Consider the following 15,016-nt stretch of genomic DNA (forward strand, 5'->3'; position numbering starts at 1 on the left):
AGATCTCCAAGGTAGTAGGCAATGCTAACAGGTTAAATCTGAGGTTTTAATAAACAAAACCTGATAAAAATTAAAATACAGCCTGTACTTTTAGAACTTAAATATAGGGCAGGCTCATACAATTGGAAAATCAGGTGTAGTCACTAACAGTAATTTGGGGTACTTAAAGGTTCAAGAGGTCACTAGTCCTTGATGGCTAACATTTTCCCCAACACCACTGTATCTATGTTCTCTTCTTAGGATTTTGTAAATGTAGATTTTCCAATATATTTGAGAGCCAACCCTCCATATACTGGCCTCTATAGTTAGGTAAGAATGACCCAACAAATATATAAATTTAGGCATGCAGGATTAAATGTTAATTTATCATAAAAGTATGAATTTTAAAATACAGAATGAAGCTGGGCATGGTGGTTATATACCTTTAATTTCAGTAGCTCAGGAGGCAAAGGCAGGAAGATCATGAGTTCAAAGCCAGCTTCATCAAATGTGAGTTGCTAAGCAACTCAGTGAGACTCTGTTGCTAAATAAAATAACAAAACAGGGCTAGAGATGTGGCTCAGTGTTGAGTGTGCCCAAGTTCAATTCCTGGTTACCACCCTCCCCACAAAAAAAAATTAAAAGTCTTAAAAATTACATGACTGTAATTTCTCTCTAGCAACAGAGTATGCAGAACATCTTTATCAGAATATAGTGCACTTTTGAAACCTTCCTCAGCCCTCAGCATAAGGATTCTTTTTAACAATTTTTTATACTGTCCTACTACATGCAGAGAAATCAATGGGGTTGCAGGTAGAATGCTTGCACTGCTGTTTGTCATACATAGGAATGCTACCTGTGCACTTCTATTTGTACACATATACAAGTGCATTATTTCAGTCTTGATTTGAGTCCTAACAATGTCTAATTTTCACTTTTACTTTTATAATCACTCTGCATCCTCCCTGAATATATCTCAAATCTTTTATGTAAAAGATAAAACTTGACTTTGTTAACCTGATAAAATAGATAACAAGTAAACATTGATATGGGGAAGTTAACATACTTATTTTGTAAAGATTTAATTCAAATACACACGGGATAACTGAAATAAACACTATCCTCCCAAACTTCCTCTTAACCTTTTATCACATTGTAATCAAACAACAAATTAGATTTCATGCAAATTTTTATTTGGAACAATTTAACAATATTTTTAAAAAAATCTAAACTGATAATGTTTATTTTTCAGTTAACAATAACATTTATGTGATTATTCTGAACAGTTTTCCTCTTAAATATTTCATGGAGAGATAGTTAATACATTCTCTCCCCTAAAAAAGTGAACATACTCGCTTAGTGTAGTATTCAATTAACAGCAATAGTAGTATTTTTTATGGAAAATTTGGTAAGCAACTGAGTGTTATTTTTAATATCTGCTTCGGGCCCCTCTTTCAGATCGGCTTCCCTCACGACCTCTAGAACCCCCACATCTGGAGCTACTATATGATTCTCTGGGAGTATTGTACACCCTTTCCAGAGAAGATGTAAACCCTCTTTCTTGTCTACCACCACGATCACGACCACTTGAATAGACATCACTTCGGCTACTTGAATAAGTTTCCCGACTTCCACCATATCCATTTCTTGAGCTGTTGTAATCCTCATAGCGACTGTTTCCACCATAAGCCAGTGGAGGTCCTCGTGTAGGTGGTGCACTTCGGGAGCTCCCTGTAGGGTCAGTGATCAAATGACAATATTAAAATGAATATTTTTTTTGTTATCAAAACTATGATTTTAATTGTGTACTAAATAGGAAATGAACATGGCTGGAGTATCATCTATTTACCTCATTCCTATACTTAACAGAATTAAGCATTCTCATCATTTTAAAATGTTCTAATTTTCCTTTAGTGGGACAGATGAGAACGCCAAATTTCTTTAAAATCTTTCATTTAAACTAAAGCTATAAAAATAATACAGATCTTCAAACTAATCAAAATTGCCATGCTATATATTGTTTCACATCTTAACTAAAATTCCACAAAGACACTAATCTGACAAATATAATGTGTAATTTACAAGTCAAAGACAAACCCTTACCATAACTTTCATATGCCTCTCTGTAAGAGCTTCTGGTTGTATGATCAGAATAATCTCTATCACGACCTCCACCATAGCTTTCACGATCACTAAATTAAAAAAAAAAACTTATTTAATATTAGAATTAAAAATTTCAAATAATATAGCCAGTTAAAAAATTACAATACCTATAGCTTTTAGAAGAATGATCATCTCGAGAACTATAATGGCCATAATCACGATCACGGTATGCATATTCTCTATGTGGCTGAACATAATCCTTGGTGTCTCGGGAACTTGGATAAACTCTGCTTGAATAACTTAAGGCAATAAATTTAAACAGTAACTGAGTATTCACAAAACTACAACTCAAACATAACAAAAAATTTTCAATTGAAAAAGTAAACTATTTGAATACACATACCAAAATAACATAATTAGATATCAGAAACATGCAAACAAAATCTTAATACTAGGACACATTTCTAATACCTGTTAATAGTATTAAAATTTTTAAAAATAGACAATAGCTTTAAATTTTAAATATGGACACAGGAAAACTGAAAGTTGGTCCATTTCTGATGGAACGCCTATGTACTCTTATGTAAATGTAAAATTTCTTAACTCTTCAAATAGTGAAACTTCACCATATGACCCAACTATTCCATCCACACATGCTCAAAAAATTAAGAAACTCAAATACTTTTATATAAATATTCCTATGAATTCTGTGGTGGAAATATCCCAAGCAAAGTTCAGGTGATATACATATAACTGACTAGGAAAAGAGCATGCAAACACACACACACACACACACACACACACACACACACACTTTTTAATTCCATGAATATGAAGTCCTCATAAATGTTCAGAATTAGAAGTATTTATTGCATAGAGCATATTATATCACATTTCACTGAATATTTCACTTTAAAACATTTAATTTTAAATACTTCACTCAACAAGAAACTATTTTTATTAATCTCCTTTACCTATCTTTAGAAGAGTAACCATCATCTCTTGGTGACACATAATCATCTCTCCGGGAAGAGACTTGCTCTCTACGTGGCCCATCTCCATAATACTCTCTCCTTCGAGACACAGGACCTTTAATTTTAAGATAAATTTTGTGACTATTCCAAGTTACCCATGGTTCATACAGACAAAAATTTAAAAAAAGAACAGCCCTGCTCTTTAATATGTTAATATTTAAAATAACCAACCTTCAGACATATTTTTACAAACTGGCATATTGCATAGCCTTTAAATTACCATAAGTAGTAGCTTAAAATTCTGGGTTAAGTATATTTTAGCAGTATTATTCAATCATCAAGTATACCTCTATATCAACTTTTCTCCTCTATCATTATGTCACTCATCTCTGAATTACTTTTTCAAAAGCCTCATAAACTTCATTTCTAGCATATTGATTCCTCTGTGCTAAATATAACAATGCATAAATGTCTTTAAATATTTAAAAGTTTTAACTGAAAAGATTTAGTGGGTTTTCTAATATTTATGTTGTTATTCTAGTTAAAAAATCACTGAGCATTTCTTCAAAACACATTAAACCAGATTATAAAAAATTAAATTGCTTTATTATAACCTGGTTCCCACTTACTCCATTTATCAAGATTCTTTCCACCAATTATTTTTAAGACCTCAGTTTATTTTGATTTTATATATGGTAACTAACGCTCTCTAAAATTATCTTTTATTTGGTTCTTACTGATATACAAAAGCATTTGCAAATACTGATATTCACTGTCTTACAAGGAGGATATATTCCAAAGCAAACATTGTTAAATTTATATTAATATATGCTTAAAAACTACATTAAGAATAAACTATATTATCCACTAAGCCATTTTTATTTGTTCTTTTTAGATACACACAGATGTACTATCCATTTTGATATGACTATTCAAACAAGAGTAACATTAAGAACTGTTTTTTAATGGTCACCATGGTATATGCCTTTAATTTCAGAGGAATTGTGGGCTCAAGGTTAGCTTCATAACTTAATGAGGCCCTTAACAACTGAGACCCTACCTCCAAATAAAATATTAAAAATGCTGGCAATGTTGTTCAATTGTTAAGCTCCCCTGTGTTCAATCCCTCATATTAAAACAACCAACCAACCAACCAAAACAACCATAAACAGCAAACCAAACCAAATACAGTTTCTGGATCATCTTAATTGCCTTTTATATTCAACCCAAGAGTTTATAGTTCCTCAAAATTACTTGTTTTTCCAATTGATTTAACTTTATCTCACATTATTTTCCAAAAAAATATCCACAAGGAATCAAGTATAAATCTGATTAATGTAATTACTCCATGTATTTCACAACAAAGTGCACTTTATGATTTACAGTCAACTTAAAATGGCTGACATCTTTTTCAAGATTTTATTTTAAAAATATATCACTCAGTGATTTCTTCTCTGCTAAATGGCAAAGTAATGTTTCTTATTTATTAAACTTATATATTATTTAATATTTATTTTACATTTCCCAATGAAAAACTTACTGAAAAAGTAGAAACATTTTTTCAATATTTTCACTTATGTTTTAATATTTTTATCAAATAAAACTTTTGCTCAAAAGCATTACAGTAGACTTTAAAATTAGTCACACAGGGTCTGGAGTTGTGGCTCAGTGGTAAAGTGCTTGCCTGGCATGTGGGTTTGATCCTTAATACCACATATAAATAAATAAAGAAATAAAGTAAAAAATCCACTGGCAACTAAAAAAATATTTAAAAAAAATTAGTCACCCAATTTTTCTACTGTAGGACAGAAGACATCATTATCTCATTATCAGGGATTCTATGGAATAATTCATGTACAAAATTTGTTGGCTTTTATTAGTTACAAAAAAATTACAATTCATTCTGGCATGATTATAAAAGCTTGAAATGCAACTTCCTCTAATTCAGACCCTAGTATATTTTCTTTTCTTTTCTTTTTTTTAAAGAGAGTGAGAGAGAGAGAGAGAGAGAATTTTACTATTTATTTTTTAGTTCTCGGCAGACACAACGTCTTTGTTGGTATGTGGTGCTGAGGATCGAACCCGGGCCACAGGCATGCCAGGCGAGCACACTACTGCTTGAGCCACATCCCCCCTAGTATATTTTCTATCACTTCTCCTTTCTCCTCATTTTCTCATTTACCTTTCCTCTACTATACTAATCTTTGTTATTTAAATTTTTTAAAGTAGTATCCTGTTTTATGAAATTCACTATGGTACCATATATAATTTTAAATACATCATCTGTGCTTTTTAACTTAAGCACTGCCATGAATGAAAACAATTAACTGCAAACTTCCAATTATGGCTTGCAATTATAGAAACCCCCCCAAGTGTAAACAAACGACTCATTAAAAATGCATGAAAAATTCACCTAAGTATCATGACAATATTCTGATCTACAATTCCTACCAAAACTAAATCTAAAAAAAAAACAAAAAACAAAGGCATTCAGGAGACCCTAATGAAATATTAAAGAGAAATTCTGTGTCACATAAAATTAAAGGAATGCTTTCCTCAATTTGATGTTAATTATATTTTCTCAATCTATAATCAGATGCTGAAATATTTGCTCACAAAAATCTAAAAATTTTGAGTCAGGTGTGGTGGAATATTCCTTTACTCTCAGAAGTTCCAGAGGCTGAGGCATGAGGATCCTGAGTTTAAACCCAGTCTCAACAAAAATAGGGTGAGACCCCATCTATTTGAATACAAAATAGGGTAGTGAGTGTGCCCGAGTTCAATCTGGTATCCCCATGCAAAAAATGAAAACAAATCTACGAATTTTGAGATGTAGAGTAAATGAGCTGTCAATTAGAAAATGTCATATTCTTTCTCTGGTTTCATGAGTTTAATTTTTAAGTACCCAGTTTAAAATACCTTGTTCTTATTCATAATTTCATAATTAATGTAAATTAATTCCATTAATAAGAAACTAATTTTATTGTCATCATTTACCTCGTCCTCCCACACTACTACTGCTTCTTGTTGGAGCAGATGGAGCAGATCTTTTAGGAGGAGGACCTCCACTTCTTGATGTGGGACCTCTTTTAACAGGAAATGGCCCTCTAGAAGAACTTATATTGAGATTCACAGTATATCCATCATCATCTGTGTTTAAAAACAATATTGTAGTTTTTACATGATACAGTTTCAATTCATGTTTATGTTTGTTGCACACTATCATGGTCTTTAAAAAATCACATATCTACACAAACAAAACATCTTATTTCCTTTTACCATGTAAGCACATTTCAAAATTCAGGGTGAGGTCAATTTAGAGAAAACTAGAAAAAAATCCCAAGGGACATTTTGTACTGCTATAAAGAATGTGGAGGAGAAACAGAATTCCATCACTTTCTTATATTTTAAAATCCAGAAACAATTTTAAAATGTTATTAGGAGAAAGAGGATTAACAATTTTTCACCTAAGTTTTTTATCAAGAAATCTTTCAAAACATTACAGGCCTAACCAAAATATCATCCTAACATAAGGATTTGTATCCTCCTCAGAATTAAATGTGATTCATTAGAAAAATGTACTGCCTGAAAGATAGCTTAATATACAATATTTAGAATTTATTTATAATAAAACCATAACTAAATTCAGGCAAGTTTCAGCTTTAACTAAAAGCTAATAATTTCATGAAATGTGCATTAAATAGTGAAATAATTTTATTCAAGTGGAAAAATGAATGAAAACATGTATTTAAAATGCCCGGTAATTAAAACATGTGATAGTCTCATATATCTGACAAGAAAAAAAGTTGGTAAACTTTTGATTTTCAAGGTAAATTTAGTTGACGAAAAAAATAATGTAATATAAAACAAACTCTGCAATACCACTTCAGAAAATATTTCCAGTAAGTTACTTCATTGTCAAAATTGGCAGCTAAACATTTGACATTTTTTAACATTGGGTAATAAATTTTAAAAAGCTTCTCTAATTTGTGACAATTGGATTTTTAAAATGAAAAGTTCTACCCTTCTCTCTCCTACAAAGTTAAAAAAAAATACCACTATGTATGGTGTCACACAAATGTAATCCTGGAACACATGAGGCTAGGGCACGAGGATTACAAATTCCACACCAGCCTGGGTATTGTATGATCATTTCTAAGAAAATAAAAAAGGCTGGGGATGTAGCTCAATTGTGGAGCACTTGCCACACATGTGAACTAGGTTTCCTCTCCAGAACTGCAAAAGAAAACAAAACGGCATTTATGAAAATAGAACATCCATACTACTTTTTTTTTAACTTGAAATATTAGGGATTCAACACAGAGCCTGGTACTTGCTAGGCAAGTGTTCTATCATTGTATTATACATTCATCATTTATTTTACTTTGAGAAAAGGTGTCCTTAACTTTCCAAGGTTAGCCTCAAATTTGAATTTTATCAAAGCTCCCCAAGATGCTAAGGTAATAAGTTTACATCACCTTTCCTGGCTCATTAATTTCATTTTTAATGATTCATTCTGTTCTCAAAAAAGAAAGACACAACTGTGTTCAAGAAATATGATCAAAAAATCAAATTATACAGACAAATTGTGGGATATAGAAAATGAGTATCAATAATTATACATTGAATTTAGCTTATAATTTAATCTATTTCATTTTTAAAATGTTTAGATATAGCAATCATTCTCAAAATACTATAACACTTAAAACTGTTTTCTTTAATATATGAAGTTCATTTTTGCTCTTGACTAAAGTACAAAATTCTATAATACTTAGAAACTGTTTTATTTAGGGAGTGAAGTTCTTTTTTGCTCATGACTGAAGTAAAATTGAGATTGTTCTATCTACTCAAACTTACTTTTCAATCTTATGAATGCACTCATTCTTATATTTTATTTATTTGGTATTAGGTATTGAACCCAGAGGCACTTAAACTCTCAGCCACATTCCCAGCCCTTCTTTATTAATTTTATTTTGATACGAGGTCTATATAAGTTGCTTAGAGTCTCAATAAATTGCTGAGACTGACTTTGAACTTGTGATCTTCTTGCATCAGCCTCCCATGCTGTTGGGATTAAAGGCAAGTGCCACTGGGCCTGGCTCATGCCTAAAGTTTAAATATTACCCAAGTGTCCTGCACGTGAAGGACGCTCTCTTGTTCCTCCACTTCCTCCTCTGACACATCTCAGACTTCTTGGAGGCCCTCTGTTTCTTGAAAGAGATGGTAGTCTTCGCCTATTACCACCTTCATAAGATGGTTTGTTGGCTCGCTCTACCTTAATTGTTTTTCCATCCAAAGACTAAAATGATCAAGTACATTAAATGTCATGTCAATATTAGGGACTGAGAAAATTTATCTTTGATAAATTTACTTACTGAAACTACTCCTTAGTTTTAATGCAATGTTTTCCCCAAGCAAACATTTTCGTCTGATATAGCCATGTGATTTACAATGCAAAATTATAAAACAACTAATCAGCAAATAAATCACTTAAGTTAAATCACAGGAAGTACATATACTAATTGTTACAATACTTTGAAATACCTCTAATATTTTAAAACATTGACTAATATAAAAATTAACCTCAGACATTTTGAAGGGAAATATACAACATCTACTCTGTAACAATGCATAAAGCATTCTCTATATATCCACTGCTTGTATTTTTTTCAGTGAATAAAATAGCATTTGAAAGACTATATATTTAATACTACACATTTAATTTAAGCTCAAATCACTTATTTCATGCTTGGAAATTAGATGAAAAAAAGGCATTTCCATTAATTAATCTGCATGTCAAATACTTCTATACCTAATAAAAACTCAAAAACAGTTTTTAAAATAAAACTTCAAAATGTGACAATCGAATAAATGGTCTTCAATATACCATGAATGTAACTTTGCATTGCATAAATTAAGGGAACTGCAATTTGATATCCCACAACTGAAGTACTTAAACATTACTAAAGGTAGTTTAATAATGATCAAATTAATATGCTACAAATAAATTATCTAAAAACATAAGACAATGAGGATAAAATATATGTAGGAAACATGCAAATCTAAATAAATTATGTTTCTAGACTTTTCATATCTGATGAAAAGTGATTTTTGACAACTGCAAAAAAAAAAAAAAAACTTAAATACAGGATGACATACTGGCAGACACTTCAAAGAGTAACAGAGTAATGGAAGGAAAAAGAAGTAAAAAAATGTCCCAGAATGAAGCAACCTTGACTTCAATGTTAAGGGATTCAGTATTTCATACAACCACTGAAAAGTTAAAGGTTATATGAGACAAACAACCTGGAGAGTTTAAGATCCAAAAAAACATGACTGTTGTATGAAAATAAACACTTGTCCACTACTATAAAACAGTATAGTTGCTGAAAAAAAATCCTTCTGGTTACTAAACAAAACATTTTTAAAAAGGGAATGGAAAATTAGGGGCAGAAATACCTATTACCTATTCTTATATATCCTCATCAGTTTATTCACCTTCTCCATCTGCAGTTAATTAAACATCTACTTAAATCTGAAACCTGTTTAAATGTAACTCCCTCAATAATGTTTGGCCCAGATTAATGGGAAGCAATTTTCCCTACATGTAAGACTCTGTAGGCTTTTACCCCAAATGCTTTTCTTGAGTTTCATTACACAAGAACATATTCATGAATTGCCTAGTTTTTTATTGTTTTAAATAAATACTGGCCTATTTTTATTATATTTGTGGGCATTCACTTAGAGTCCATTTACTTATTACAATACTAACATAACGTAACAGGATCAATGCTTGTTATTTAATGCTCTGTTTATTTCAGTTTCTTTCCAACTACAATTTTGAGGATTTATGTGATAAAAAGGAAAAAGTGGATAAAGATTATGGCACTCATGCCATCATGGAATATTAAAAGTTTTAGAAATATGAAAACAATCCAGAAAGATTCATACCTTCCCATTCATATCTTTGGCAGCATCCTTAGCATCAGCTGGGCTTTGAAAAGTAATAAAAGCAAAGCCTCTGGACTTGTTGGTTTCCCTGTCCTTCATCAAAAGAACTGTAATATATTTTAACTTTTATTAACTCGTATAATATTTAACTTTTAATATTTCCAACATTATCATAATAATTCACATAACAATTTCACACAAAGCTTTGTTTTTAATTAAGATACACACATATTTTCAGCCACTTGAAATATACCTTAAATAAACTCCCAGAATCTTACACTTCATTATTACAAGTACCTTAAGTAACAAAAGGAAATAACTTTACATCATGGAACATTAAAAAGTTTTAGAAATATGATATTCCAAAGCTGCAATATTTGAACATTACTAAAAGTAGTTTAATAATGATCAAATTAATATGCTACAAATAAATTATATACAACATAAGACAATGAGAGGCTAAAATATATGTAGAAAAAGGAAATGCCATCACATTTCACATTCCACCCACATCACTGCTATTGTTCTGTTCTCATTTTCAGTAGAAGGAGTTGCCTGCAAGAAACATTTTATGGAAAACTATGTGTAAATGACTACATAATAAAAAAAAACCTAAACTATTGTACTCATGTAAGTTTCAAGAACAATAAGTGTATTCTTTTTCATTTACTATTCAGTATAATCAATACAGATTTATTATTAAAAGTGTACAAGCTTTCAAGAATTACCTTCCAGTATATGTCCAAATTTCCCAAATACTACTTCAAGAGTCTTTTCATTGGTATCTGTATTGAGGCCTCCTATGAAAAGTTTCCCAGGCCGATCAGCTTCCATCATTTTGCTATAAGCAGCCAAAAGAATCAAAATTTATCACAGTGTTTGACACACGTAAAGTACACTATACTGGTTTAAACTTGGTCCTTCTTTTTTTAACTTTAAAAAATCCTAACAGTATCAGAAGCCACTTGAAAAATACCTTAAATATCAATGTTAATAAGTTAAAAAAAAACTAAAAAAAACTACCTAACTATGTAAAAATGTGCTGAGGAAGGCTAAATTTCATTCTTCTGAGCTACATACACAATTTCATTTTTATATAACATAATATATGCATAAAATATATACAGTACATTCACAAAATAGACTGATTAAATCAGTATAATTAACTTAACCATCACTTATTTTCTTAAATAATTTACAAATCTTTTAGGAAGACTATTTCAGATACTCTTAGTGATCCTAAATGCACAATAAATTATCAATTACACTTATTTCACTTTTAAAGTTTCTTAAACTAAAAATAAGTTAACACAACAAAATTTTATTTGGAAAGCATCTAATTCTTATCTTCAAAAATGTACCCCAAATTCTTTAAGAATATTTTAGTTTTCCTGCTTTTTCTCGTTTTATTACTCACAAATCATAAATTTACCAAATATTCCCCTTGTGAAAATCTTATAAAACATACAAAATCATAATTTATAAAAAATAAATCTTTTCCGAGTCATATTTAAACAAAAAAAGCCTGTCAGATTTTTTTAAAAATTTTATGTATTTAAAATACATGTTTTAAAGTATGTAATCCTAATTTAGATGGAATGCCAAAATTTTAATTTAGTTCAAACCATTTCAACATTTTGAAATCAGCCCATTCTACTTTTCAATAACTGTGGTTAAATATCTTGCTATATATTTTCAGATATTATCTATTCCTACACAACCGAGTCAGGGCGGTAGTGGATCAGTAGCAAGCAGCAAGTGGCAAGCATTGCTGGCGGTGTGGCAATGACAAGCGGCAGGCGGCAAGCATCGCTTTCTGCAAGCGTCGCGGGAGGCAGCAAGCGGCAAGCGTGCCGCCACAGGAGGCAAGTGGCAAGCGACAAGCAACAAGCCGCACCAATAGCAGCAGCTACCACAGCAGCAGCAAAGGCACTTTTGGTGGGGGAGGGGCCAGTGCCACGAGAATCAAAATGGCGACCTCCGTTACGTCCAGCAATGCGTGACTATACGCCATACCATGACAAAGCAAAAACCAACAACTATAAACCACTAATTTTATAAGAGTGATATATTTTACAGAAGACTAGTTTCCAACTAAAATGCATTCGTTTTCTAACCAGTTTTCCCACCTTCCAACTCAATGACTGTACACAATAAACCCATCACCCATTCATGCATACAATCCGGGAACTTTGCGGGATTTACTTTCTAATGAAACTCATCTTAAAGAGAATTTTTTACCACACAATTCAAAATTCATGTTTTCATACAGTAACATCAATCAATCCACATCTGCTTAAACCGCGATAGTACAATTTACCTTGACAGCATTTTTTTTTAAGACTGATAAAACCCTGAGAGAAAAATAGAAGACCTGATTACATTTACCTTTGTTTACGCACAAATTCACTACAGTTTATCCCTTCTTAAACATTAAATGGTCTTTCTGGTTAAAACTTTACATTCCTTACCTTTTTTTTTTTTCCAGATTCCCTTATAATCTGTGTTCCGGCCTCTCGGAGATTACCAGCTAAACTAACGGCTGAGGTCAATGGGGCAACCAATATAAGGAGCCAGAAGACACCCGGATGTACGTCTCTGATGAGCCGCAAAGGAAGTAGGGAACTTGGAGGACGCAAAACTGAAGGTGTGTCCTCAAAACATTAGCAAAGGGTTTGAAATGTGAAGAAAACTAAATCGCCAAATTGTTTTCTATTTACTTTTTTAAATTTATTTTTCCAACTGCTTTGATATAACCGAGCTTAAGGAAAATAGATTTTTATTATGAAGCCATCATCCATAATTTATCCCCCTTTCCAATATTGGCAATATTTTCACCCATGTAGAAGTGTGATTTTTTTGTTTGTTTTTTCTTAAATGTGAAAAACATAATAAGCAGTAAACTTTTAAAATGAATATAAACTAAATAAAAAATGAGGATTTTAAAAAGCAAAATTAAGAAGTTTAGAAACTGAAATCAACTGTATCTTCCTAAATAATTGTGAGGGCTTGGTGTTTAATTTTCCTACATAGTAAATGAATGTTGAAATATGAGACAAAAATCCAAAGTAATAAATATATATTACCATGACCCAATGTCTTTTTTCCTGTAATTTCTGAGTTAAAAATAATATCCTTAATAAACAGAACTCTTAAGTGAAATAAATATTCATGCCCCTAAAAATTTTTGCACTGCATTTTTTATTTTTCCTTTTTAAAAAATCATTATTTCCTCCAGATTAGTTTGCAGAATAAAATTCAATTTAAAAAATTCAATAAATAAAGAAATAACCAAAAATTATTTCAAGAATTGTCAGTACTTTGCTTAAAGATTTTATATATTCATGAATTATCTGTGTCTTTCAGTTAAGAAGTATGATCCTAAATAAAATTATTTGTTATCATATAAACCAATAATTACAATGCTAACCATGATATTTGACAATTAAGTGTTCTTTCTATTACGCTGTATTAATATTTGTCTGTATAACCCCTTAAGGAAAAACTGGAGCTGAGAAATAGAAGCTTGGAAAGCCAAGCAGTCGCACTCTGAAAAGAAGCTTGGCAGAGAGTCTGCACAGCTACAATAGATTTAAGCATGATGGAGTAGGGGCATTCTGATTTTGAGAAATAATTTTCTAGGCAAAGAGGCATAGGCAGGCAGGAAGGTGGGCGTGGTAGGACCGCCCCATCATCTCCATCCCCCAAAGCCAGAAAACAACTGCCTGTTGGAGTTTTGCCTAATCCTTTAACTCTAAGAATATGAAGTGTGTGTGTGTGTGTGTGTGTGTGTGTGTGTGTGTGTGTGTATGTTTTGCAAATCAAAGGTATATGTACAGCAGGTTTCAGTGGTGCCATGCTTGTAATCCCAGCAATTTCAGAGGTTGAGGCAGGAGAATCATGAGATCAAAGCCAGCCTCAGCCGCTTAGAGAAATCCTGTGCAACCTGGTGAAACTCTGTTTAAAAAACATACAAACATGTGGCTCAGTGTTTAAGCATAAATGGGTTCAATGGGATGAATTTGCATAGTACCAAAAAATAAAATTAAATTTAAAAAATGAAGTGGATATTTTCTATGAGCTTGTTCTCTGTTGCTCTGAGTTGCATCTGGGAACAGTTCATTTGTTTCTGGTTCCCGAGTCTAGTTTGATTCTCTTTCACTGGAGTATACCTTACTTGAAGTCAAAGTTGAATCTGAGGACTGCTATTCTCAATATGAGCCTTTTGAAGTATTTTTAATCCTCATCTCAACTGAGTATTAATCCAGTGTTTTTATGAGTATACTCCGAGAAAACTTGTGACCCTTATTTACAGATGGTACACCCTGGGCTTGGATTTGGATCAAATTTAGTACATTAATTTCTGAGATAAGTCTGGGTCCTCTGGGGGGCATCTGAATTTCTTTGTAAGGTGTGTCCAGTATCCAGTAAAATATCTGATTTGCAGTTTTCATGAGCTTCAACTGGAGTGGTTCCTGAACATCTTCTATTTTATTATCATAGGTCTGGTATTTAAGATCAGTTAAAGTGTTCTAAGTAAAATGACCTAACCTGGAACTTTGGTAATGAACTAAACCTGAAATGTTGAGAGCTAAATCCCAGCCACTGAGTTAACCTGTTAATTTCTGAGTTCAATCTGGTTCCATAGAAGCATATAAAGAAAAATACATGATTTGTATGGTTCCTGCAAAGTAGATTTTAGGTTTCTTTTGATAGATCTGAAGTCCCATGAACTGAATTTTCATTCCTGAATTAACTCTAAAGTCCTGAGATGAGTATTTTTTTCAAGTGGTGTAAATAGGGATACCTGGGTTAATTTTCAGTCCCTACAGGAGTATCTGTGGAGTCATGAGATGACTATAATGTCTCCTGACCAGAGTGTGATCCCTAAGGAGGGTCTATTTTCCTGGAAATATTTAATTATACTAAATATAGGCAAGGTGATTAACTGGCTCAGGTGAACAAAAATGTACCATAAAAGGATGAGATTCACCTTACTTCAGGAAAAC

At 31.9% G+C, this 15,016-nt stretch overlaps 1 protein-coding gene across 1 annotated transcript; it reads right to left on the reverse strand.

The window, feature by feature from the left end:
• Positions 1-1,408: 1,408 nt before the first annotated feature.
• LOC113176382 (RNA-binding motif protein, X chromosome-like) lies at positions 1,409-10,844 on the reverse strand. Its single transcript, XM_026380865.1, has 8 exons — positions 10,736-10,844; positions 10,008-10,114; positions 8,181-8,355; positions 6,054-6,206; positions 3,057-3,171; positions 2,250-2,381; positions 2,083-2,171; positions 1,409-1,710 (listed from the first exon to the last, which is right to left on the reverse strand). Exons 1-8 carry the CDS (start codon positions 10,842-10,844, stop codon positions 1,409-1,411), a joined length of 1,182 nt encoding a protein of 393 aa, XP_026236650.1.
• Between the last annotated feature and the right edge of the window lie 4,172 nt (positions 10,845-15,016).

This window comes from Urocitellus parryii, chromosome Y (genome assembly GCF_045843805.1).
Source record: "Urocitellus parryii isolate mUroPar1 chromosome Y, mUroPar1.hap1, whole genome shotgun sequence".
Taxonomy (NCBI): Eukaryota; Metazoa; Chordata; class Mammalia; order Rodentia; family Sciuridae; genus Urocitellus; species Urocitellus parryii.